General features: G+C 40.8%; 1 protein-coding gene across 9 annotated transcripts in view; it reads left to right on the top strand.

Annotated features, from left to right (window-relative positions):
* The window catches only part of SEMA3F (semaphorin 3F), an 85120-nt gene that overhangs the window by 51499 nt on the left and 8715 nt on the right, over positions 1 to 24906 (top strand). For 8 of the 9 annotated variants that reach the window (XM_063426587.1, XM_063426589.1, XM_063426590.1 and 5 more), the window contains exons 3-15: positions 4550 to 4710; positions 6548 to 6610; positions 7419 to 7538; positions 9613 to 9702; positions 11550 to 11643; positions 13561 to 13680; positions 13773 to 13912; positions 14003 to 14117; positions 14259 to 14328; positions 14421 to 14565; positions 15116 to 15338; positions 16407 to 16495; positions 22269 to 22310. In XM_063426587.1, the coding sequence (XP_063282657.1) occupies positions 4550 to 4710; positions 6548 to 6610; positions 7419 to 7538; positions 9613 to 9702; positions 11550 to 11643; positions 13561 to 13680; positions 13773 to 13912; positions 14003 to 14117; positions 14259 to 14328; positions 14421 to 14565; positions 15116 to 15338; positions 16407 to 16495; positions 22269 to 22310 (1472 nt within the window). The remainder of the gene's footprint in view (positions 1 to 4549; positions 4711 to 6547; positions 6611 to 7418; positions 7539 to 9612; positions 9703 to 11549; positions 11644 to 13560; positions 13681 to 13772; positions 13913 to 14002; positions 14118 to 14258; positions 14329 to 14420; positions 14566 to 15115; positions 15339 to 16406; positions 16496 to 22268; positions 22311 to 24906) is intronic. The other variant, XM_063426595.1, reaches the window with a different exon arrangement.

Genomic DNA, 24906 nt, shown 5'->3' on the forward strand with positions numbered 1-24906 from the left:
GCACATCCCTATGATAAGACAAAAGACCGCATCCCCCCACTATCCTAAAACAACACTATCTGTCTCTCTCATTTTAGCCCATTTGCTGTCTCCAAAGAAGAGCAAATTCCAAATGGAGAGTTCATTAACCCCTCAATTTTTTTCAGTATTACTTGCCTGTGGGAGTGCTGGGAATTTTTTAATTTTTTTTTTAAGGAATTAATGACTTGGTATTCATATGCTTATATATATATATAATTTTGCCCTATCCATAATATGATTCCTCATACAGTTCCCGCGTACTAATGTCATGCACACAGATGAGTATTTGGTTATTCCAGCCTATTGAAAAGATAGGACTGCGTGTTTCATACAACTTCTAGAACACCATACATTCCATATTAAGTGTGACAATTTTATTATATCAAGGGATTTGGCGAGTACAAAAGAGGTACCACATTAAGCAGCATCAGGAAGAACAGTGGCGTTTGGAGAGGGGTCAGGAAGGAAATGAGGGGTAATGATAGGAAATGCCTTCTCGTTTATACATGAGGTTGTGGGTGCATGACATATCTGGAGGCTGTCCTGACCAATGTATAAATACAAAATGAGCTATATAGAGCCTTGACTTGAAGTGTGTTAAAAAAAAGCATTAAAAATGACAAGGTCACTGGCAATCTCTATTGCTCCAATAATAATAGATTATAATTCTATTGTACTGTGAGCTGACAGCAGCTATTTGGTTAAATGAGCACTAGTCCATAACATTTGCATGCTAATAATTAGCCATTATTCGATTTAGGGACCTGGGACGTCATTTCTACAACAGCTGGTGGTCTACCTGGAATTACACTTGGTGTGCCAAAGTTCACCTATTTGTGTTCTGCGCAAAATAATATATATTATATAATTTAATTTAAATGTTTTAAATTCTGAAATTATCCATGTTTCTTTTGGAAATGTTTCTCATGTCACTATTTTTTTGTGAAATAGCCACATTTGATCTGTATAATGTTATTAATCAAATTGAATTTAGGGTTTATTTCAGTTTGAAAAGAAACACTGTTTTGTGTTGGCTTGTTTTCTCAGAAAAAAAAGAAAAGACAATGTTTTTTCTCAAAGAGTAGAGATGGATGATTTTTGGGATCAGGGGTATCACTGCCCCCTGCGTCTAAATGACATCAGCCCGCCGCAGCTGTTGTGGGCTCAGTGCCCCTTCACACTTCTAATGAAGATGTTTGGGATGTCTGGCCTCCCCCTGAGAGAGCTGGGATTACACCCAGTGAAGGAGGGGGCTCCAAGAGTATGTTTCTAGAGTTGTCTAGCTTTACACAGCTATAAATGTGCTTTCCTATTTTGTGTTAATTTTTTTTTCCTCATCATTTTGTTTGGTCCATTAATTTTCTGCTTTTCATTTTCATGTCTTAGCCCGGAGACAAAAAGTTCATAATGTGTTATTTTGTTGTTAATGAAGTACATGCAGTATTGGAGATGTCTGTAACTGCCTATCCTTCCAGTAAGCCGATCTAGACCCTAATATACGATAGTTGATGCACTCTTGCTGTGCAAGGTCCATGGACTTGAATTCTGGTGTAGTCTACCCTACAGATATTGCATACAAAGCTTTGGATCTGCTGCCCAAGTTATCATTGATGTCAACTACAAAGGGCATAAGTAGCAAATGTCCTGCCCACTGCCAGTTGCCTTTACTTTGAATACAGATTACGGCTTGAACCTCCTGAATAGTTTTCTTTGGATACCCCTGCTAAGTTTGGAGTACACTACCCAGTGGCGGATCCAGAGCCTGATCTCGGGAGGGGCACTTATAGATTATTTAAAGAAATAATCCAGGCACAATAACCACTACAGCTCAGTGTAGTAGTTATGGTGCCAGTAGTGCCAGGATCCCATCCCAGAGTAAGTAGTTAAACCGTTTAAGAACAGTTTGACAACTTACCTGGGGTCTGCTGGGATATAGGACATAGGAGCAGTGGTATGTGTTAGGGGTGAAGTGTGTGTGTGAAAGGGGCAGTGTGTGTGTGTATGTGTGTGAGCGGTGAAGTGTGTGAGCGGTGAAGTGTGTGTGCGAGTGCGTGAGGGCGGCAGTGTATGTCAGGGTTGCAGTGTGTGTATGGGGGGCAGTGTGTGTAGTGTGTGTATGGGGGCAGTGTTTGTGGGGCAGTGGGTGTAGTGTGTGTATGGGGGGCAGTGTTTGTGGGTCAGTGTGTGTAGTGTGTGTATGGGGGGCAGTGTTTGAGGGGCAGTATGTGTAGTGTGTGTATGGGGCAGTGTGTGTAGTGTGTGTATGGGGGGCAGTGTTTGTGGGGCAGTGTGTGTAGTGTGTGTATGGGGGGCAGGAGGCTTTTTAATATTTTTTTTTCATTAATAAAATAAATATACTTTATGTCCCCTCTCCTCCCAGTAAAGGTAAGGTCCCTTCTTACCCTGTCTGGGAGGAGGGGGGACATTTCTGGATCCGTGCTGGTCCGGTGGGGAATCCCTGGTGATTTTAGCGGTTAGAGTTAACTCTCGCGAGTTTTGGAGCTTTGCCGTGGTAACCGCAGCAACGCTCCGTGCTCGCGAGAGTAGGACCCGGAGGAGCTGCAGGTAAAAGCTCCTGGGTCCTCTCTCCCTCCCCTGCCGGCTGTCAGCACGGTGCCTGCGGACCGGGGAGGGATAACTCTGATCCCCCTCCCCGGTCTGCAGGCACATTGCAGGGTTTGCACTTGGACAATGCCAGCCATGCATTAGCCGGCAGGGGAGAATCTTAGGGGGGGCAATTGCCTCTTTGCCCCCCCTCCCCCCGGATCCGCCACTGACACTACCCTACAGATGTTTGCATGTACAATAAGGCTTGCCAAATTTCAGGACACATCCATTTTAATTCTTCATTCCGTGGAACGTAGCTTCCCAGCAGTATCTGAAATTCCAATGTTCCCATTGTAAAATTGATTAATTAAATCTCAAAAGGTCCTATGGGATCCTAGCCATGATTAGTTAATGGATTTCATGTTGAAAGTACAACAGAAAATACTGCTAGATGACACACAGAATGCAAAAATCACAAGTAACAATGTGGCAAACCTATGTGTAATGCGTCTGCTTTGAAGTCTTACCAGTAAAATGTTAATTGTCCATGTGTTGTAGTATAATATCCATGATGGAGATTTCTCTTCCAATTTGGGTATTTTTGGGGGGAACTGGAAAATGTAGGCCAAAACAGTGGAATAGGAAACAATTCCAAACTGACTATGTGCTGTTTTGGCCTATCCTTTGAAATGATCTTGTTAGTAAATTCTCCACAATTCCCAGTTTAAAGCATAAACGTCACAAATGGTTGAAACCTGTGGGTCTTCCATTCTGTGTTTCCTATGCTCTGTCCAAAGGTGTCAGGCTCCTCTGCTTCCTGCTGTCTGCTCCTAAAAGGCCCTAGAGCCTAGTTAGCCAATTTAATTAGACATGTCCTGCTCTCTAGGGTCACTCAGCATCGCTTTAACATTTAATTAACCCCTCCGCCCTTAGTGCACCTCCATACAGCTCTCAGCAGCTCAACTCCTGACTTAACCTCTGCTTATCGAATCCAAGTTAACCGTTTCCTGCCCCTGTGTCCCCTAAATAGAATTCTCTCTGGTAGTCAAACCCTCTTTGAGTCTGTTATCATCTGCAGTTCATTAAAATCTGGGTTTGCAGACTGCTTTATATCCCTCCATGTCTCATCTGATTCAATTTAATGTGCCTGGTTTATATACATGTTTCATTTATTTACCCACTTACTTGTAGAGAATTGATAAGAGGGTTGAAAAATTTAGGAAAAATATAGCCAAACTTATGGTTTCAATGTTTGTTTGCCATTGACCGAGCTATGATAATCCTGGATATTTATTAATACAATGTGAATCTATTTTTGGAGCCTGCATGCTCTATTCTCACCATTATGTTTTCTTCTATGTGTCAAAAAAATAATATATATATATCTTAAAAACCTCAATAAACAAAATATATATATTTTTAAATATTCTGAAATATATACTGGATTTTATAAATTGGCTTATTTGTATAGGTTTTAAATGTCACCGTCAAACAGCAAAGCTTTACATGTCGGTATCGCTATAGCAAACTAGTACTATATAATTGCATTCGTATGAACAAAATGACAATTAATAATGTCGTATATAATGATGCCATTATGGTAAGCCTCCTGGGATGGTTAAGAGGAATCTGTAACATAAGTGGGTGTTTAGGATTAGGAGTTCTGTACACTTGTGGAGTTTTGGAGGTTTAGGGTTAGGAATTACCTGTCTTCAAGTTGGGATAGGCTGGAACTTTAATCATTCTCATCCATTATTTTATAAATTTTTTATGCCGACATTTAAAAGTTCTTTTAAAAGTGAATCTGCTTATTTCAACATAAATTTAGCAATTCTTGATTTAGCGGACTAACTCCCAAGATTCTGTTTTCAGAATGTGTTTTAACAACTGTCTGTTTATTAACGGTCATTTCTGATCTAGTAAAAAGCCCGTTACGTCCTTCTCCCTCTTATTGTGGCTTTAACCCTTTCTGTTTTTTCAGAACTCAAAGCTTCGGGCACTGCTCACTTCCTGAGCTTCCTGCTAAACACAACAGACTATCGGATTCTTCTTAAAGATGAGGATCATGATCGGATGTATGTGGGAAGCAAAGATTTCATCTTGTCCCTTGACCTTCAGGATATCAACCGCGAACCTCTAATTGTAAGTATCACGGGCAAAGTATTCTGCTATTTTTAACATCATAACTGCCCACTGCAGTTATAGGCATATTGTCACCAAATACTCAACACAAAACAACAAATGATACTACATCATATATAATATAAAACAGCAACACGCAACAAAACAAAATGATAGAGGAACTGCAAATTTTAGAGTAATGTTTTCCATTTCATATATTTTCACCAAACATTTGCAGTTCCCCTCTAAATATAAACCCGTAAGAATCTGAGAATTCTCAGCCAATCCAGACCATTCCATTGTTCTTAATCGCAAAGATGTGCAGAGCCTTAAACTCCTAATCAGTAAGTGGTAAAGGCTTATAATAATATAGAAATAGCATTGCTACAGTTACAAGCATGTAAACTAGTCTTATTCAAAAGGTGACTTAAACACTTGCTAGTAGTTTCATTCATTAATAGTTATTAACTACTGAGCAAGCTGATTAATTCTGCACTAGTCATCCTGAACCAAACACTTGCTAACTAGTCCGTCTCTGGGAGGCTGGCTCTGTGAGGCAACTAAATTGTTCTTGCATTTAAAGGACCACTATAGGCACCCAGACCACTTCAGCTCAATGAAGTGGTCTGGGTGCCAGGTCCATCTAGGATTAACCCTGCCTGCTGTAAACATAGCAGTTTCAGAGAAACTGCTATGTTTACAATAGGGTTAATCCAGACTCTAGTGGCTGTCTCATTGACAGCTGCTAGAGGTGCTTCCGCGCTTCTCGCTGTGATTTTCACAGTGATAAGATGCCAGCGTGCATAGGAAAGCATTGAGAATGCTTTCCTATTGACTGGCTAAATGCGCGTGCAGCTCTTGCCGCGCATGCGCATTCAGCCGATGACGGCCAAAGGAGGAGGAGAGTCCCCAGCGCCGAGGGAGCCCGGCGCTGGAGAAAGGCGAGTGTTTAACCCCCTTACTCCCCCTTCAGCCCGGCGGGAGTGGGACCCTGAGAGTGGGGGCACACTCAGGGCACTATAGTGCCAGGAAAACAAGTTTGTTTTCCTGGCACTATAGTGGTCCTTTAAGGTTAGTAATTTGGTGAGGCCATGTATTTGTTTCAGCACAGTTATGCCAGCTACCTTGGCTTACAGTGAAAGGCCACTTGACCGGTCGATTAGTCCTATATTGGGATGCAGAAGCTGGTTCTGCACTGAGAGACCTGCTAATTGTTCTTGCTTTGCGAGAGTGGTTCTGTAGAGTGAGGCCGATTGATTGTTCCGTCACTGCGAGGCTGTTTCTACACTGTGAATCTTGTTTGACTGATCTAATATTCTGTATTCTCGGCAGTAATTCCAATCTCATCGCTTTTATCTACAGCTCTCAGCGGGTGACCAGGTGTGCTCCCTTTAGCTATTAAAAGATATTAAAAAAATATATATTTTTTGCCATGAATTCAGCCTCAGCAGGGAATAGAAAACAGCACTGCATCATGCCGAGAAAGACAAAATACAGCTTTTATCTGAAACATCTGCAACAGTACCCTTAGAAAACTAATACCAGCAACCTAGATTTCATTTCACAGACGCTGCATGTTGAATCTGGTGACGTTATAGAGCAGAAAAAATATCAGAGATCAGTTGGAAATCATTGTTGTCAGAGAAAATGGAATTCTTTTCCATCAAACATAGCAAATAAATAAAGAAATTCCGTGCAGGTGTTAGGAGTAGTGCTGTATATATCACACCTTTAAATGGCCCTGCGATGCAATCTCGAAGCTCAGTTGGATAGGCAAATTGTTTCATGCTATCTCAAAAGGTTATTTTCCCTTGTAAACCATAAATAACTATGTACTGGGGACTCTCTGTATTTGCAGATTCATTGGCCAGCATCCCCTCAAAGGATCGAGGAGTGTGTGTTATCTGGGAAAGACAGTAATGTGAGTATTTCAAAATAGCATTTAAAATACAAAAAACAAACTGTGGAAATGAGGAGCACAGCGCAGTACGGAATTACACAGTCCAATAAAGCAGCACTTCATGGCCAGAACGACAAGCAGGAAAAACGAGTAGTTTAATAGTTTGTAGAGTGCATTTAAATGTACAAACTCTGGGAGCAGTGTATAAATATAGAATCACTAAGACAACTAGGTGTACATGAATACAGAATATACATGGAGAGCACAGGTATATCAGGTCCCAGAATGCATTGCTTGCATGAAGCCACAGATATATTAGGACCCAAAATGCATTGCCAGAAAAAACAACACATTTATCAGTGCTCAGAATGTATCACCAGCATTGAGCAACAGCACTAAAACCCATAGAACCACAGACATTATCCCAGATCACAATTACATCCCAGAGCAACAGACACATCACTGCCCTGAATGAATTGCACACACAAAGACACTGATGATCGATCTAGAATACATGACCCAGGATGCACTGACAAAGCAGAGACACGGATCATAAATCAGAATCAAACATGCATCGGAAAAACAAAATGCATTGAAAGGAGAATATATTTGACTTCTAGATATTTTGCAATAAACTATAGAAAAAATGTGACCTGTATCTTGTTACATGTCCAAACACCATGCCAGAGATAACTATTTCATTATCTTCTGTGTTTCTTCCTCTCTCTTCATCACTTACACTGACCACGTCTTTGTCCTCCTGTGTCTTTCTTCCTTCCTTCTCAATGTCATTCTCTCCTTTTCTGCCTTTGTGCTTTCTCACACACAGGGAGAATGCGGAAACTTTATTCGACTGATCCAGCCCTGGAACAGGACTCATCTGTACGTGTGCGGCACCGGGGCCTATAATCCTGTGTGCACTTACATTAACCGTGGACGCAAAGCACAGGTACCACAATGCAATTCTCTATACCAGTGCCACAAAAAGGATAACCATTCCCACTGGAAACTATAATATTAAATGCTCCATAAACTCTACCTGCATTTTGTAGAACCTTAAGGGTAGACATCATATTGGCTTCCTACTTCATAAAATACCGATAGCTTAGTGTCAGAATATGACCAAAGAAGCAGTGTCACATAGGTTGTTTTTTTTTTTTTTGCAGGAATTATGTAAAAGGGCTATTGTCTGTTTTTTGTGATTTTGTAATTTGGAGGTGAAGAGTAGGGTGTTTTTTAAATCTCTGAGTATGACTGTATTGTTGGTGTAGTTGTGAAGTAACTGCATGTTTATAGGAGATTATCAGTGAAAAGCTATACAGCATCATGAAGGCAGTCGGGTTCAGGAGAAACTACTGAAATAAAATATATTTTCGTATAGTTAGGGAGATACCTCGGTGATTAATGCTCCCAGAATAGTATCTCGGTCACAAGTTAGATTCCCAAAAGCTAGCCTTTACCTGGTGTAATCTGAATATTAGCAACTTTGTTAAATTTCAAGCTGGTTTTATAGAAAATAAAACTTATTTTCATAGATATGTGAATGTTAGTATTTTAAATATCATTGGTATTTATGGTTGGCAAAGGTGGGCCACATCTCATAAGAGCACTACATTGGAGAGGAAACTGCTTTAATAGGAGACAGGAAGTGAAGGGTGCCAAGGAAAACCACTTATCCCTTATCGTTTAAGAAATGAAGTATGAAACTTAAAATTCTTTTTTTTTTTTTAAATAAATTTACCTTAAAGAAGAAATGTGTCACTTTTATTTGTAAAAGCTCCTATTATATTTACTCCAGCAGACACGTTTGCAGTGTTTTCTGAGTGAAATTTGTTGTCAAGGCAAGTAAAAACCTATTTATCTTCACTGTATATGGGTACTGGCATTGAGGACCATTTTGCAAAGGCATTTTATGCCAATGAGCTCCTACATCCAAAGCTCCTGATACATGCTCATGCGCAACAGTACACTGATTCACTATCTGATTTTGTCCTTTGGAGATAAGTAGGTTTTTTGTTAAATTTCATTGGATTGAATGAAGTGACAGGAAAGAGATTTTTTTTTTTATATTTCCTCTTTATGACAGTACACACAGTAGTGATAGAAACAGTGGCTGTGTGCTTTTAATTGTATGAATAAAGGGCAATCTTTAAAACACAAGGGAGTATATAGCAGGCAGAGACAGGTGAATCAAATAAGACATTTGTGAGGACAATGTTGTGTATGACATGATAGGCAGCAAGCCAAGTGGATTAAGACAGACAGTAATGCAAGCTTGTTGCTAAATATTGAAAGATATTGTAGGCTTCTATTAATTTGCAGCAGCAGCTAATGATAGTTTGTTTGTAACGTGTATGGGTGCACAATCTAAGCTTGCTATAGGATTGTGCGAGCAGTGTACAACTGTTGGTGGTTTGTGGGAGCAGTGCATGGCTACTGGTGGTTTATTGGTGCAGTACATGGTTGTTGTTGTTGTCTTGTGGTAGTAGTGTACATCAGCTGGTGGTTTGTGGGAGCATTGCATGGCTGTTGGTGGTTTGTGGGAGCAGGGCATGTCTGTTGGTGATTTCAAGGAGCACTTTATAGCTGGTGATTTGTGAAAAAAAAAGTTCAGAAAATTATGATTTTCAGGTTGTCTACCACTTATCTGTCCATTTGCTTTGCTCACATTTGTCAAAGTGTATTATTCATTGTGTCTTTACCTGCATTACTCAACTGTTTGTTCATGTGTAACAATCGCCTGTTCAAACTTGTGCATGAATTTCCCTGTTACCAAAGATACTGCCCACGTCTCTGTATGCATGCTGCTCGTGTCTGTGCGCGTTATCACATCCTATTCACCTTAAATTGTCCTGCATCTAAACTAACATCCAGGACTAAGTACAGAACCCCCATCTATGTCTCTGTGTGTCCACCATTTGTGTCACGTGTATCACACACATTTTCCTGGCGGTGTTCCACTCCCCGCCTGCTCACTGACCTACCTATAGGTCTAACTCTTATTGCCATGCTCCTCTTCCCAGGCCTCAGACCTGAGTCATACAGCGCCCCCAGGAGGACGAGGGAGCAGAGCTGCTGATTCCCCGCTCAGCCCAGCACCAGCAGAGCACAAGGTGGGGCTATCCTCAGGGGCCATGAAGCTCCCTTCCCCATCCTGACCCTCAGGGGAAATGAGAGCATTAACCCCCCTCTCGATGTGACACCAGAAACTGTTACAGCGGGCGTCCCAACGAATGACTACGTTTACCAAAACTACTGATCCTTAAAACAGACACCCCAGTTTTGAGTCACAGGCTGCTCTCCAACTGTTGACGCAACCACAATCACCATTGTTCTTCGTCATTGGAAGTTGTAGTAAAACTCAACAGTGGATAGTTGATTACTCAAGCCTACAGATGCTCACCATTAAACAGTGATATAGGAAACCTACCATTGTAGAGACCTCAAGCATGGTTGCACTATACTTATGACTCTGAGCAATGGAAATTCTCAGCCCACACCTTCCCAATTCTCAACATTTTTATCATAGCCACACTGTTATAATGTTTCACCACCATACGGTCTACTGTCTAAGATGTTTCACCATCATATGGTGTTTGGAGTGTTCCTTTAGAGAAATAATAATTAAAAAAGAAGTACCCCCACAATGTATGTTCTGACTCAATCTTGGTTAGCCAAGAACTCTAGCAGAGCCAAAGAGTAACACCCATTTTGTTATACAGAACAGCAAATGACAAGCATTAGTATCAGTTAGAGGACCAGCTTATAATCACCCACCAATTGCTTTGGCACACAGCTTTCAATCATGGGCTTTAGCAATGTCTACAGATCATTTTCACCCATAGTACTCTGTCATGGCTCATTGATGTAAGCTACATTCTACAAGTGTTCACTGTTCCAAGTCTCACTAATATCCTCCAGTGGGGAAAAGCACTAGAATGCTTGTCTGAACCATTCAATAAGCACTGCAAGACCTTAGTTGCTGTATATTCCAGTGTAGTTACCGCTAATCTCGGCACTACAGATTTATATTAAGTAACTACATTTTCATGATGTTCAATAGGGTTCCTAGGCTACATCTATATTGCAATCAAAGCATCTAGCACAGTGGTTCCCAACCTAGTCCTCAAGTACCCCCTAATGGTCCAGGATTTAGGGATTACCCAGTTGTGTCCAAGGTGTTTTTAGAAGAAGAAAAAATAAACACCTTAGACACAACTGGGTAATCCCTAAATCCTGGACTGGTAGGAGGTACTTGAGGACTGGGTTGGGAAGCCCTGTTCTAGAAGAACTTATTTGTCAAAAAAAAGTATAAGCATTTTAGATGGTAAGCTCTGCTGATCACAGACTAAGAGAGAAACACTGTAAAACACTACCTGCGCCAGTGGTTTTCTTCTCCTGTACCATCTAGGCCAACAGATCATCTCTAACAGATCATCTCCAGGACGTCTGTGGTATGTCCATATTGATGTTTGCAGTAAAGGAAAACAAAACATATTTTAACTTGCATTCTGTGTTCAGGTTAAGCAGAGGTAGTCAAAAGATAGTCTCCCAGATGGTGTAGCTGTAAGGCTGGCAAAAGATGATGGAAGTTTGGTTCTACAACATCTGGAGGATATTTTTTTGTTTTTTTAACCTCTTCTGCAAAGGGACTTCTTTCTCTTAACAAAATTGCATCTCTCTGGTCCATCTAGTGCAGTTCACTTTGTTAAGAAAATAGATATGGTTAAATTATCTTTACAAAGGATTTTTAAAAATTAACACTTAGAAATCCATGCAGCACATACTTCCGAACCCTCATGGAGACTTATTGAATATGTTGACCTCTACTTTCAAAAGACTTACAGTAAAGCTTTCTACATGCTTAGTAAATAGTTCCTGCATAGAGCATTAAAAGCATTGTTGTGATGTAGAATATGAAAAGGTTTTGCTTATCTCTTGGCCTATCCCTATTCCCCAGGACTACGTGTTTTACTTGGAAACAGATCGTCTGGAGTCTGGGAAAGGAAAATGTGCATACGACCCCAAACTGGACAGTGTTTCTGCACTCATCAGTAAGTGGCACTCACATTGACACTCTTACACCCCATAGTAAGCTCTTCCATTTCTGCACTGAAAATCCCACGACTCTATTAATACACTTGCTTTCAAACATGTTTGTATTGTTAAACGTTCTCGTTTCTGCAACGGAGTACACTTAATAAAGCACTGACAACGGATTTGCGAATTAAAGGCCAAAATAGCCGAGCTGTAAAAAATAATAGCTGTAAAATGTATAAGTTTGAGTATCTTGCCTTACACCCACAATTTCCATTTTAGTCAATAAGCGTTTAATTCATTGATAACTAACCTTGGCTTTTAACACCATTTTTAAACTACATTTCCCACAATACTCGGCCAGCCCTAACACTGAAAAATTCTTCATGTTGGCTATTTTTGGCTGTCATTCATGTGTAACGTCTCCTCTATTCTTCTATCCCTCTAATAAACCTTACAGTGTCCTATTTGTTTTTAGAATAGACTATTTACTTGCAGTGTTCTGTATAATTTGGCTTTTACAACATGTTAACTTGACTTCTTACACAGTCGTTTCCGTCTACACTGGAATTATACCCTTGAGTTTTCCTCTTTTGCTGCAAATGTGTAGCCTCTGTCTTCACCAGAATTTTTTAGGCAATGCGGGTCCTCCCATTAGTTTAGTGTGAGCATTTTGCAAATCCTATAAACCTCTGCTTTGCAGCATACTTTTGGATATGTAGAAAAAGTCGCAAGTAGTTTCATTTATAAAACGATGTGATTGCCAATAGTCAACAGGCTCCTAAAAGCTTTATGACCTCTTCTATTAGCTCATTAAATAGGTTTGTTCATGCTTCCTCATGAATGAAGCTACCAGTGCGCATGTATTTGCACAGATGCAAAATAAAGTCTCCCACAGAAAGCTGTTAGGCACATTCCATACAAAAACACATACTTATACAGTTAAGAAGAAGTACAGTTATCCTTTTGTGAAATTACAGAACCAGGTCACGGGTTTAAGAATAGAAGAGCCTCTTTAATCACAATCGATGCAGAGTACATAGATAGCGAAGGTGCTTGTAGTGTTCCCTGTCCCACAAAATTAATTAACTCCCTGTTCCATTTTATTTTGAAAATAACCTATACAAAAGAAAGGAAACACAAGCAACAACAAAAACTCTGTCGCCACAATGGAATAGTGTCCATGGATTTCTGATAAACACTTTTCCCCATAGCCTTTTTTAACCAAGTAAAGGGTTAATAGACAGACAGTGTAGTGCAGCAGCTGTAGGTCTTGGGAGGGGGTGCAAGAGGGAAGACTGCCAGATCTCACTCCCGCTAATCCGCTGCCCCCCCAGAGAGACCCGCCGTGTGACCCCCCTAACCCCCACCTGAAGAGCTTTCGTTACAATCCGAGGTCGAGACTCTCTAATTAATCAGGAGCAGCTGCCGGGCTATGAGCCAACAAGATAAGCGTCACTCACAGTGTACGCCACTGAAAGAATCTGTGATGAATATTACTGTACAGTAGAAAAAGCAGAGCACAACACCAGCTCAGCGGTGACCTCTAGTAATTTCCTCTAATGAATTCCAGTACCACCTAACCGTCTCTTGGGGATTGCAGGGCCTCCGCTATTCCTGTAGTAAGCCACACTATGTCGTGCTATTTCGACCCAACCTCTACCCTAGCCGGTGGATTCATCTTCTTGCTACATAGCCTTCTCAAAGACTTCCATTACTAAAACAATGTTTAAATTGTATTAGAGGAGTTGTCTCTTGCCCAAGCCATTGTGCCTTGACGTAGAATCTGTTTAGAGTTCTTTGTGACGATGCTGGTACAGTTATGCCACCAGAGTGCAAGTGCTGCCCTTTCTGGTAAGGGCATGTCTGCTGCCACCTGGCTCTGCATATTAAGGAATGTTATGTATCTCTACTATCTCTCTCATTATTTACAGATGAGGAACTGTACTCCGGAGTGTACATAGACTTCATGGGTACGGATGCTGCCATTTTCAGAGCGATGGGCAAACAAGCAGCCATGAGAACAGATCAGTACAATTCACGCTGGCTCAATGGTAAGTATCATATTTGCACACTACTATTGCATTTGATTTTTGAAGTACTGACCATCTGATGTACTAACGTAAACCATGTCCTGTAATCACAGATCCGGCATTTGTCCATGTGCAGTTGATTCCAGACAGCGCTGAGAGGAACGATGACAAGCTGTATTTTTTCTTCCGTGAGAAATCTACAGATTCACCGCACAGTCCTGCTATATATTCCCGAATTGGTCGAGTCTGCCTAGTAAGTTAGAATTTAAGAGCCATGTTATTTACAATGGATACCAATGACTACTATTTATAAGCAATACATAAATAAACTCTTTTTCTGCAGAATGATGATGGGGGGCACTGCTGTCTGGTTAACAAATGGAGCACATTTCTAAAAGCTCGGCTCATATGTTCGGTACCTGGAGAGGATGGAATTGAGACTCACTTTGATGAATTGCGTAAGTTACTAAGTGGAGAGGGAGGCTGGCTGGAAATAAGGTCCTGCAGTCAAGGATGTGGAAGAATTTGAACATATTGATTTTCTTCGTTAACCACTTTAATTAATAACTACTCTATGAATTTGGTCTTTTATTGTACAGAGGACGTCTTCATTCAACAGACTCAGGACACCAAAAACCCAGTCATCTACGCTGTCTTCTCTTCCTCTGGGTAAGTGTTAAGACCCACTTTATTCTCTTCCATACCGACTCACAATGCATTGCTTCCTCACATTACAAACACCCTGTTCTCTTCCTGTTTAGGTCTGTGTTTAAAGGATCGGCAGTGTGTGTATACTCTATGGCTGACATCCGTATGGTCTTCAATGGGCCGTTCGCTCATAAAGAAGGACCCAACTACCAGTGGATGCAGTACAATGGAAAGATCCCCTATCCCCGGCCTGGCACGGTGAGAACCCGTCTATTTATCATTTACACCTGAGCTTAATGTTCTTTTACCCAAGTTTCTTTCTGAAATCATACAAGCAGCAGCTTAATACATTTAGAGATGGAAGGTACAGTATAGATTAGTAGCACAGACAGGCATTCCACACAAAAAAAATGGGCCAGTAGATGTGGCTAATAATAAAGTTATATTTAGTTCTACAAATGGCGCTTTCGTTTGCTTTCACTTCATTAGTATATCTTTTGTAACAAAGACTATCCTTTCAATCCATGGCTTGTTCACAGAAAATCTTCTTCTTAACCCCTTAAGGACCAAACTTCTGGAATAAAAGGGAATCATGACATGTCACACATGTTATGTGTCCTTAAGGGGTTAAAGAAAAATAGCATGTTTGACATGCCTAAATCAAAATCATTTTCATTGTGGATTATACCCTAACTTTGGCACTAAAAAGGATTCTTCTATACTTACTGATGTGAACTCTCTCATTCCTGTTCCATTGAAGAAGAATCAAGTTTAACCGATGCTTACGCTTTTGCCCTCTTGGTTTCAGTGTCCTGGTGGTACATTCACACCTTCCATGAAGTCAACTAAGGATTATCCAGATGAAGTCATAAACTTCATGAGGACCCATCCAGTTATGTTCAATCATGTGTATCCAGTTCACCGACAACCACTACTAGTCCGAACAAACGTCAACTACCGATTTACCACTATTGCTGTGGACCAAGTAGATGCAGCTGATGGGCGTTATGAAGTGCTTTTCTTGGGCACAGGTATGCTATCTCCTTTTCATAGATATATACCACTTGCATGAATAAATCTCAGAACGGTCTACTAATGAGATAAAGTAGCACTGTAATGGACAACTGCACCCCAAATGTAAAACTACAATCAGTAATCCTTGCTTATGCTCCCACTCATAGTTCTGTCCGTTTTACTTTTTTTTTCTTTTACCAACTGAAGATGATTGTGAAGAATTGACAACGAAAATTAAGATGTTCCTAGCTCAGTAGGATAAAATATGCCACCCAATATTGCATTTTAACAGGCAGGATGGCTGTATACCTATTATCACACTGATATCTGGCTCAGTCGACCTTAAGTCATTGGACTAAGAAATCATTATTTTTTTTACATTCTTTATTTTTGATAGTGCACAGTATGACAAACCATGGTACAGAGCCATTTCCTCCAAGAATAAACGAATGTGCACAAGCATGAATAAACTGTCAGAATACGGCACTGTTTACATAAAATTATCATTTCTTTTTAGACTTGTGTTTGCTAAAATAAACTAAGGCTATTATTTATTATTTTATTTAAAGCATAGTAGTTTATTCCCTAAACAGTTAATTGTGGCAACTGGGGAACTGAAATGCAAAGTTAAAACCAGACTAGTAAAAAATCATCACAATTTAGTGAGCAAACATGTATGCCTAAAATGACTACCAGGTGGACTGCCAATAAACCCGATTAAATAGAAGCCCAAAGCAGTTGATCCCAGTGCAGTAGCTTTAGCAAAGCACTAAACTCACATTATTAAAAAATATTTTTTAAAAATAAAGACGCGTCTGTGAAGGTTTGCTTCACATACTGCATATACACGCAACATATGCTTTAATGTAAACACATGCTGTATTCTTGGATGTGTGTTGTAAATTATATATATTTTCTTATTTTCTGCCAAGAGCAGAGATAAACAAATTCTATCATTAGTTAGAGGCACGGTTGGAGTTAACACAGCATATTGCTGTACTCATACACCGGATAAGCAATACAGGCATATGTGTATAGAAACTTTATTAAATACCTATTTTCTATGTTTGTTGCAACACCTTTAGATCATGGAACTGTGCAAAAGGTGATAGTACTCCCAAAAGATGACTTGGAGACAGAAGAACTCATTCTTGAAGAAGTAGAGGTGTTTAAGGTAAGATAAGTATAAGTCTTTCAATAACCAAAATGAAAAGGAGGCCAGAGATGGGTACTCTAAGCAGTATGACCATTTCAGTCATTTGAAGTAGTCATAGTGCCTGGAGTCTGAATATCGAACGATTTGCTTTGAAAAAGTTCACATACGGAAATTAGCCCCTTCCTTGCTGGAGGTGTAAATCCACCTCCAGCAGCGTTATTAGGCAGCCCAGATCAAACGTGTAAAATTGGCAGCCAATGGCACCACTTACCCTATATGCCGCCCCTATCCTCCCCCCACTCCATCCACTCTGACCTTCCCCCTCTGGCAAAGAATAGTGTTATAGCCCAGAAAGATTGGGATTCAGGGAGAACTTGGCATTGGCACTGGAATAGTATGTTTTTGAAGTCGGGGAGGCATCTCAAAAAGCGTTACCCTGACCAACACCAGTGTTTTATGAAAATTAAAAGATGTAGGAACTCGTGACATTGGTGAGAGCAAACTTGTATCTAGGTGGGACAATTTCAGTGGAAAAGTGATTGAAATGTAAGGAAGGATGGATTCATGGGTTTCATGTTAACAATTACAAATCCAACCACTTATCTGTAAAATGATATTATTCATATTGCAATGTGTGTTTTTGTTTGTTTGTTTATCTTAACCTCACTTGGTGCTTTGAGAGGCTGGTGAGACAGTTTGGTCAGTTAGTGGTGTAGAACATCTTCAATCCACAAGGTTCTCTTCCCTTCAGTGTCAACTTAGTGGTCTGAAATTAATAAAAATGAGTACCAGTGAGATGGGTAGTGATAACAAGTTTTCTGAATCCTGTTAAAGAGAATAACAAACACTTAGTGGTGGTCCCCAGGTACACGTGGCAACCAGCAATCTGTTTGTCACAAGGGCATCTAGCACTCAGAGAAGATCCTGAGTCTGCATAACCCACCCCTCCTTCTCAATAGAAATGCTGAGGTCAAGACAAGCCTCTTGGAGTATATGCTATGCTCAGTGCCACCATCAGCGGGTACAACCAGTAACACAGTAAGGGACAGGCGTGGGGCCCGCTAGAGATATGCAGTCCAGTCAAGGAGCTAGAACAATCTCCCCTAACCAGACAGTATCACTCCTGGGTGGACCCCTTACCACAAGGTGCTGACTGCGTCCTTTCTCCTTCTGCACAGTAGTGCTGGGATATGATAACATATCACTGTATCACCGCGCATCAAAAAAAATTTAAAATTACATTGCAAACCTCTATAAAGGATAACGAACTCTGATTACTCTTCTGGGACGATTTCATGCTGCATGCATATTGTTTGTTTTACGTTTCACTTTTAAATATACATTCCCTCTGCATAAAGCTGGCAGCTATCATTAGGAAATACATCAAATCCTAAATTCTATAAACCCCCTTGGTGATTGTAGGAACGGTTTACAAGTAGTTTCATCAGAAAAGCTCCATTAAATTTATCAAGGGGCTGAGAAAAATCACTCTTACGGAATCTCACCAGGGATGTGAAGTAGTGAAAAAAACAACAAAAAAACACTTGAGTAATCTCTTCTAAGTCATCAGAAATCACGGCTTGAGAAAATGGTGCCATTAATCACATCAGAATTTGGAGTGTTTTTTTTTTTGTTCAATCTTTGATATATCTAGTCACATTTATTTTTTAAAAATAACTACTTGAGATAAAAGTGTGTGTGTCTCTCTCTCTCTCTATATATATATATATATGAAGGTAGAAACAGGAGCACTCACTTGGATTTTTCAAACGTGTATTAACAGTCTTAACACAAATCTACATCAACGTTTCGACCCTTCAGGGTCTTTATCAAGCTTGATAAAGACCCTGAAGGGTCGAAACGTTGATGTAGATTTGTGTTAAGACTGTTAATACACGTTTGAAAAATCCAAGTGAGTGCTCCTGTTTCTACCTTCATATTTATTGGCCTGGAGGCACCCTGGTAATATACTCATATTCAATATATTTTGGGGGGGTTGAGTGCCAGAGTCTGGAATGCTATATATATATTTATATAGACACACACATATCCAACTATAAATGCAAAAAAGCTTGCACCCCGGGGTTATCATTGTGGATACTTTGCGGATATATAATGCAGGCCAGAAAATGTTGTAAAGATCTTCATGCATTAAAGGGGCATCATAGCATCATAGCCAATACAGCCCGTTGCAGTGTTTACGATACTCATAGGGTATGTGAACTATCACTTTGTGTCAAACTGTTTTTGTGCAATTTACAAAATTCTTTTTTTTAAAAAATGAGGTCCCCCAGACACCCGTTACCGAGCTGCTCAAAAATGGTTTAATACAGAAGAACATTTAAGCCTATTCTTGATTTCTGTAAACCTTTGAGATTGGCAGCAACCGTTAACATTCAGACAGAAGAGACTTTTTTTGTTCCACATTTTGAATAAATTGTGCCAATAACACATTAAAGAGTAGTGTCAACTGCAATATCCCTTTAATTATGTCATCACATGACTTCTGCCTCCAAAATGTGTCCGTTCAATTGTATTTCTATTTTATACTCGCTTCCGGAAACTCTTTGCACCAGCCATGACCCTTTGATTTAGCAGCATGTGTTTACATAAACCACAATCAACCCATTGCCATTTTGTTGATTATAACAGAGACCCTGACATCTCCAGACACATAAAACTACAAATGACCCTTGAATCCAAAAGCCAGGTTTACTTCCTCCTAATCTGATCTCAGCAGTCAGGCTGCCTCTCTCCCAGGTGCAACTAGTTACTAAGGGCAAGTCAAGCATACTCAACAAGACATTCACAATCTCCTGTGTATATTGGAGGGAGGGTTTATTTTATCTAAAACAGACAACTGGAAGGCAGGACGCCTAAATAAATAAGTAAAACAAAGCTTATTGATAATGTCCTGCAACAAAACCATATAGTCAATACACACCAACTTCCTTTTAAAAAATATTCAGAAATATCACCTACAAATATGACTGATGTCCCTACTACTGTTTGCCACTAGTTGTTTAACACTGTATACAGTAGCCCTTTAATTCATAATTGGACCTGATAGATATAGTGCATTGATATAATAGAGCAAAAGCAAACATTATATAGTGACGAAATCCATTGTGGGAATGGATTATGGGGACATGGGTTCAGGACTGCTCAGGAAAGTCGAAACAGTCTGCATGTGTGGATAATGTATTTATTCAAAAGGCTTTGGTCAAATAGCCCCATTTCTAAATGCTGTTAGGTGGATGTGCCCACTGACCTGTCTCCTGCCATATAAAAAAAAAAAACCCTTCACTTACCCTACACTGAGGCCCCAGAGCTCACAATGCACATATACTTCCCACCTGGAACCAAGAGTTGGTGTTAAGAGATGGTGGTATGCTGGGATTGTTGTTCAGTCACACCAGAAAGTTCCATTTGCCCTCACACTAAAAACTACAACTCCCAAAGTTAAAGTACCAGTTACACTTGCTTGCTACATAGAATCCTTGTAGGCTTCACAGTATAGTGATTTGAGGAAATACTTACATAGAGATACATAGCAGTCTGTTCTGGTACTTTGTGTCCCTTCTGATATAGGGGGATATTAGGGGCCATTATATAAAAAAGATATAAGGCATTGTTAATTGCGCTGTGAATTTAGTAGCCCTAACGTTGAATTCTTTGGCAAGTGGCAGTGGAAGGGAAGGTAGTTTAAATGAAAGTCTTGCCTAAACCGAAAAAAATAAAATAAAATATGAAGGCAATGAATCTTGATCTCTGTTATTTATCTGAATCCACCATCGTGAATGCTGTTTTCTGTTTATTTGAAAATGCCACCAAACCTTATTGCAGAATTTGAATAGCACAGTAAACCTGCATTTAATCAAACTACCTTTTATGCCTATTTATTGTAAAAATGTATTGTAAAAATTAGAAGGTAAGAATTCGGACTCCCCACAGGGGTTTGGTGGGCTGTGACTCTATGAGGGTGAGGGTGAGGACAGGATGGGTCAGCCTGCAGTGACATGGATCTCTCTAGCTAGCCTCACTCAGGGCTACCAATGCACAAAGTATGGCTGATTGCAGTTTGCAATGTCGTGTTGAATGATCCCTAAAGATGTCATGCCAGTCAATGTGTACAGCCTCAAAATGTGACAAACTATGAGCTGTACAGACTGCACAACCTTCTAACACTAACACCCTTTGTGCCTGAAAGATTAAATGGTGATTGAGAAGTATTAGCAAGAAAACTAAATATTATTATTGCTTAAAATTCCTAAGTCATTCATGTATCTACAGGAACACAATATGTGTTATTTTATTTCATATATTAAGGCCTGTTCTTTAAAGGCTTTGATTTCAGTTATGTAATGTCACTCCTGATGAAGGACCGTCGTGCACCTACTTGCAACTTGTATGTGCCGTAAGGCACCTTTTCACTATCTCTCCTTAATTTGGGAAAAACATAAGTATATGTTGCATTGTTGCTATGGTGATGTAGCCAATATAAGGCAGCTGAGTTTTAATAAGAATCATGAATGGAATTTATGAAAAATTTAAATCTATTATTGAAGAGATATATTATCTCTGGGGAACACATCTGCCAGCAGTCAAACATCTTAAACTTTACTGACAATTAAACTTTCTTTTATTTTGGCGATCACATTATTTAGCGTAACCAAATTTAATAATTATTTGAAATTGTAAAAATGAGCAGTATCATTTTTGGGGAAATGTACCAGTTTTCCATCTGCAATAATAATAATAACATAATGTTTAAACAGGAAAGGTACATTCAGATATTCTCTGGTTTCTAAGTACGTCCTGGGGATGCAATGCTGGTAATTGGGTCTGCGTGTGGCTGACTATGTTTGTTGCCTCCTGAGTCTAGTGAAGATTTAGGTTATTATTCATACCCCAGATTTATATTGGATCTTGATAACTTTGCAGTATTGTCTTCATTATATCTCCTATTTTCCTGTTTTTGACCCAGTTCCGTGTCTCTTTTGTGCACAACGTGACTTGTCTTATTAACTGAAATGCTGGACCTTGTGCAGTAGGCTATTTCACATTTCCAAGTCTGGTAGTGAGTGAGGCTAGACCCTGGAACTTTATTTGTGGTATTGGCTGGATAGCGGACACTGTTTGCAAAGTTTTATCAACCCATGGATTGTGGCCTAGTTTCTTGTGATAAGAAATACGTTTTACTGTTTTTTTACTGGGGACATAATTTAGTTTGCTGTAGCAAGGGGCGAATGGCACTGCTGCAACCAGTAGCACTGCACTCTCAACTCACTGTCGGGCTGGCTGACTCTTTTTGTAGTTTAATTGGCTTTCTAAGACTGATACCTGGTGGTTCTGGAGGAGTGGTAGCTGGTGGCAACTTGCCCAAATAAGGCTCAGGAGTTAAAATCATCAACATTGCCCCAATGTAGCTAGTGTAACCAAAACAAATAAATTAAAATTGCTTGGTATTAATGAGACCTGGACGGGAGGCTTGTAAAGAAAGACAAAATTCCACTGCAGTTAACCCCATGCAGTTAAATAATTTATGGGCAGAGATAGGGAGATTTATATATTTCTTTTTTTTAAGGTTACATATTTATGCAGAATGTGGGAGATGTGAGGCTGCCTTTTAAATCAGAAGTATCCCAACTTAGATCTGTAATTCTGACAACTTTAGTCTAGACAGAGCGTGGACAAACAAAGCCCTGTCCATTCCCAAGTTAAAGCTATCCTTTGTTTGACTTCTTTGCCTCCCCCAAACCACTGATCTATATACTCTTCTGTCTTTCAGGTACCGGCGCCCATCAAATCCATGAAGATTTCATCCAAGAGGGTGAGTAACACAGGCTGTGAGAGGTTGAGGGTAATTCGACCTTTATATAGTGGGAAAGGTCAACTGTTGCATGACCTCTTACAATACTAGAGAGGTTAACTAGAAATTATACCCAATAATTACCTTTTACAAGACCCCTGTCTCATAAAGACAATATATCACTGTATCTCTGCTAGAGGAAGAATGGCTGTCTTAAAGGAGAAGTGTTACTTTATTTTGGCACAACAGAATCAAATATGCAGTTTATTTAATGTAATGGAAATTGTGGCTAATTGTAAGGGAACCTTTAGTCTAACATAGCCAAGCTGGAAAGTGTCTGGTTTGGATAATGTTTCTAATTCTGTGCCTGTTCCCTCAGTTAATCATTGAAGGCACATTGGACACCAGTACGTGCCAATAGGCATGTATGAGTAAAATTATAAACGATGTATATATTTACTCCATACAGAATATTGTGGTATGCACATCATTATTGTATCAGAAGAAAACCTTATCTGTCTGCCTTAGAGGACCAATTTGGGTACCATAATAACCTAATTGAAATTAAATTATTATGGTTCCAGGAGGTCCATGAAGCTGGCTTACTTTTGGGGTTGAACCCCTTTCAAACGGTTTGACTCCAAAAAGTCTGTGTTACAGTGCTGGATCTCTCTGCCCATATGTCCCTCTGTTTGCTCAAAATCTGCAAAACAGAAGGCACTTGCAGCATCGGGCAGTGGCGCCTCTAATTGGCTGAGAGCAGTAAGCTCCCTCTCTCAGCCAATCAGTGACTCTACATTTATAAAGCTGGCTTGAAAAAGGTACGTGATAGGCTGAGAGCGATCTCAGCCAATCAGCGGCGCCACTGCACGATGCTACAAGAGCGTTCAGGTTTAACGATTTTGAGCAAATGGAAGGGGAGACATGCAGGGAGATCTGGCATCGGGACAGACCATTTAAAAGCGGTTTAACCCCTAAAGATAAGCCAGTGCCATTCACTGGCGGATCCGGGGGGGGGGGGCAATTGCCCCCCCCCCCGAGAATCCGAGGTTCTCCCTCTCCCCTGCCGGCTAATGCAGGGCTGGCGCTGTCCAAGCGCCAGCCCTGCAATGGGCCTTCATGGACTCCCTCTCCGGTCCACAGGCACTGTTTGCTGACCGCCAGCAGAGGAGGGAGAGAGAGGACCCGGGGGAGCTCAGTCTGCAGCTCCTCCAGGTCCTTCTCTCGCGAGCACGGAGCAATGGCAACGCTCCGGATCTCACGATAGTGAACTCTAGCCCTAGAGACCGGGGCTAGAGTTCACTCTCACCACATGGACCACCAGGGATTCCCCACCGGACCACCAGGGATCGAGAAATGTCCCCCCTCCTCCCTAAACAAAGGTAAGAAGGGAGAGGGGACATTATGTATATTTTAAATAAAAAATAAAATAAAATAATTTTATCAAATTTAAAAAAAAACATTAAAAAAAAGCCCCCCATCCTTATCACACACATACCCTACACACACACATACACTGCCCCCACACACACACATTGTCCCCCACATACATAGACTGCCCCCATACACACACACTGCCCCCACATACATACACTGCCCCCACATACATACACTGCCCCCACATACACACACTGCCCCCACATACATACACTGCCCCCACATACATACACTGCCCCCATACACACACACTGCCCCCATACACACACATTGCCCCCACATACATACACATTGCCCCCACTCACAAAACTGCCCCATACACATACACTGCCCCCATACACATACACTGCCCCCACATACATACACTGCCCCCACATACATACACTGCCCCAAACACATACACTGCTCCCATACACACACATTGCCCCACATACATACACTGCCCCCATACACACATTGCCCACCATACACATACACTACTGCTCCCACACACATACACTGCCCCCATACACACACATACACTTCCCCCATACACACACATTGCCCCCATACACACACTGCCCCTAATACACGCACACACCCTACACACACATTGGCCCCCCACACACATACACTGCCCCATACACACAAACTTACCCCCATACACACATTGCCCCCCCACTCACACTGCAACGCACACACGCACACTGCCCCCTAACACACACTGCCCCCCTCACGTACACACTGCAACTTTCATAAACACACACACACACTGCTCACACAGTCCTTCTTACACAAACACACACACACACTGCACCCCTGCTCCTATGCCCTACTACAGCCCCATTTCCAAGCAGAGCTCAGGTAAGTTGTCAAACTGTTCTTAAACGGTTTGATTACTTACTCTGGGAGGGGGTCCCGGCACTACTGGCACCATAACCACTACACTGAGCTGTAGTGGGTATTGTGTCTGTATTATTTCTCTAAATAGTCTGCAAGTGCCCCTCCCGAGGTCAGGCTCTGGATCCGCCACTGGTGCCATTGACCCTCTGGCACCATAACCACTTAATTTTGACTAAGTAATAATGGCGCCTTGAGTGTTCCTTTAAGGACAAAATAACTGAAAAGGAAACTCCAAGTCAGCTATACTTCCAGTTTGGCTATTTGGTCTAAAATTTGAAATTCACTTTGAATACCCGAC

Source organism: Pelobates fuscus, chromosome 7 (assembly GCF_036172605.1).
Source record: "Pelobates fuscus isolate aPelFus1 chromosome 7, aPelFus1.pri, whole genome shotgun sequence".
Taxonomy (NCBI): domain Eukaryota; kingdom Metazoa; phylum Chordata; class Amphibia; order Anura; family Pelobatidae; genus Pelobates; species Pelobates fuscus.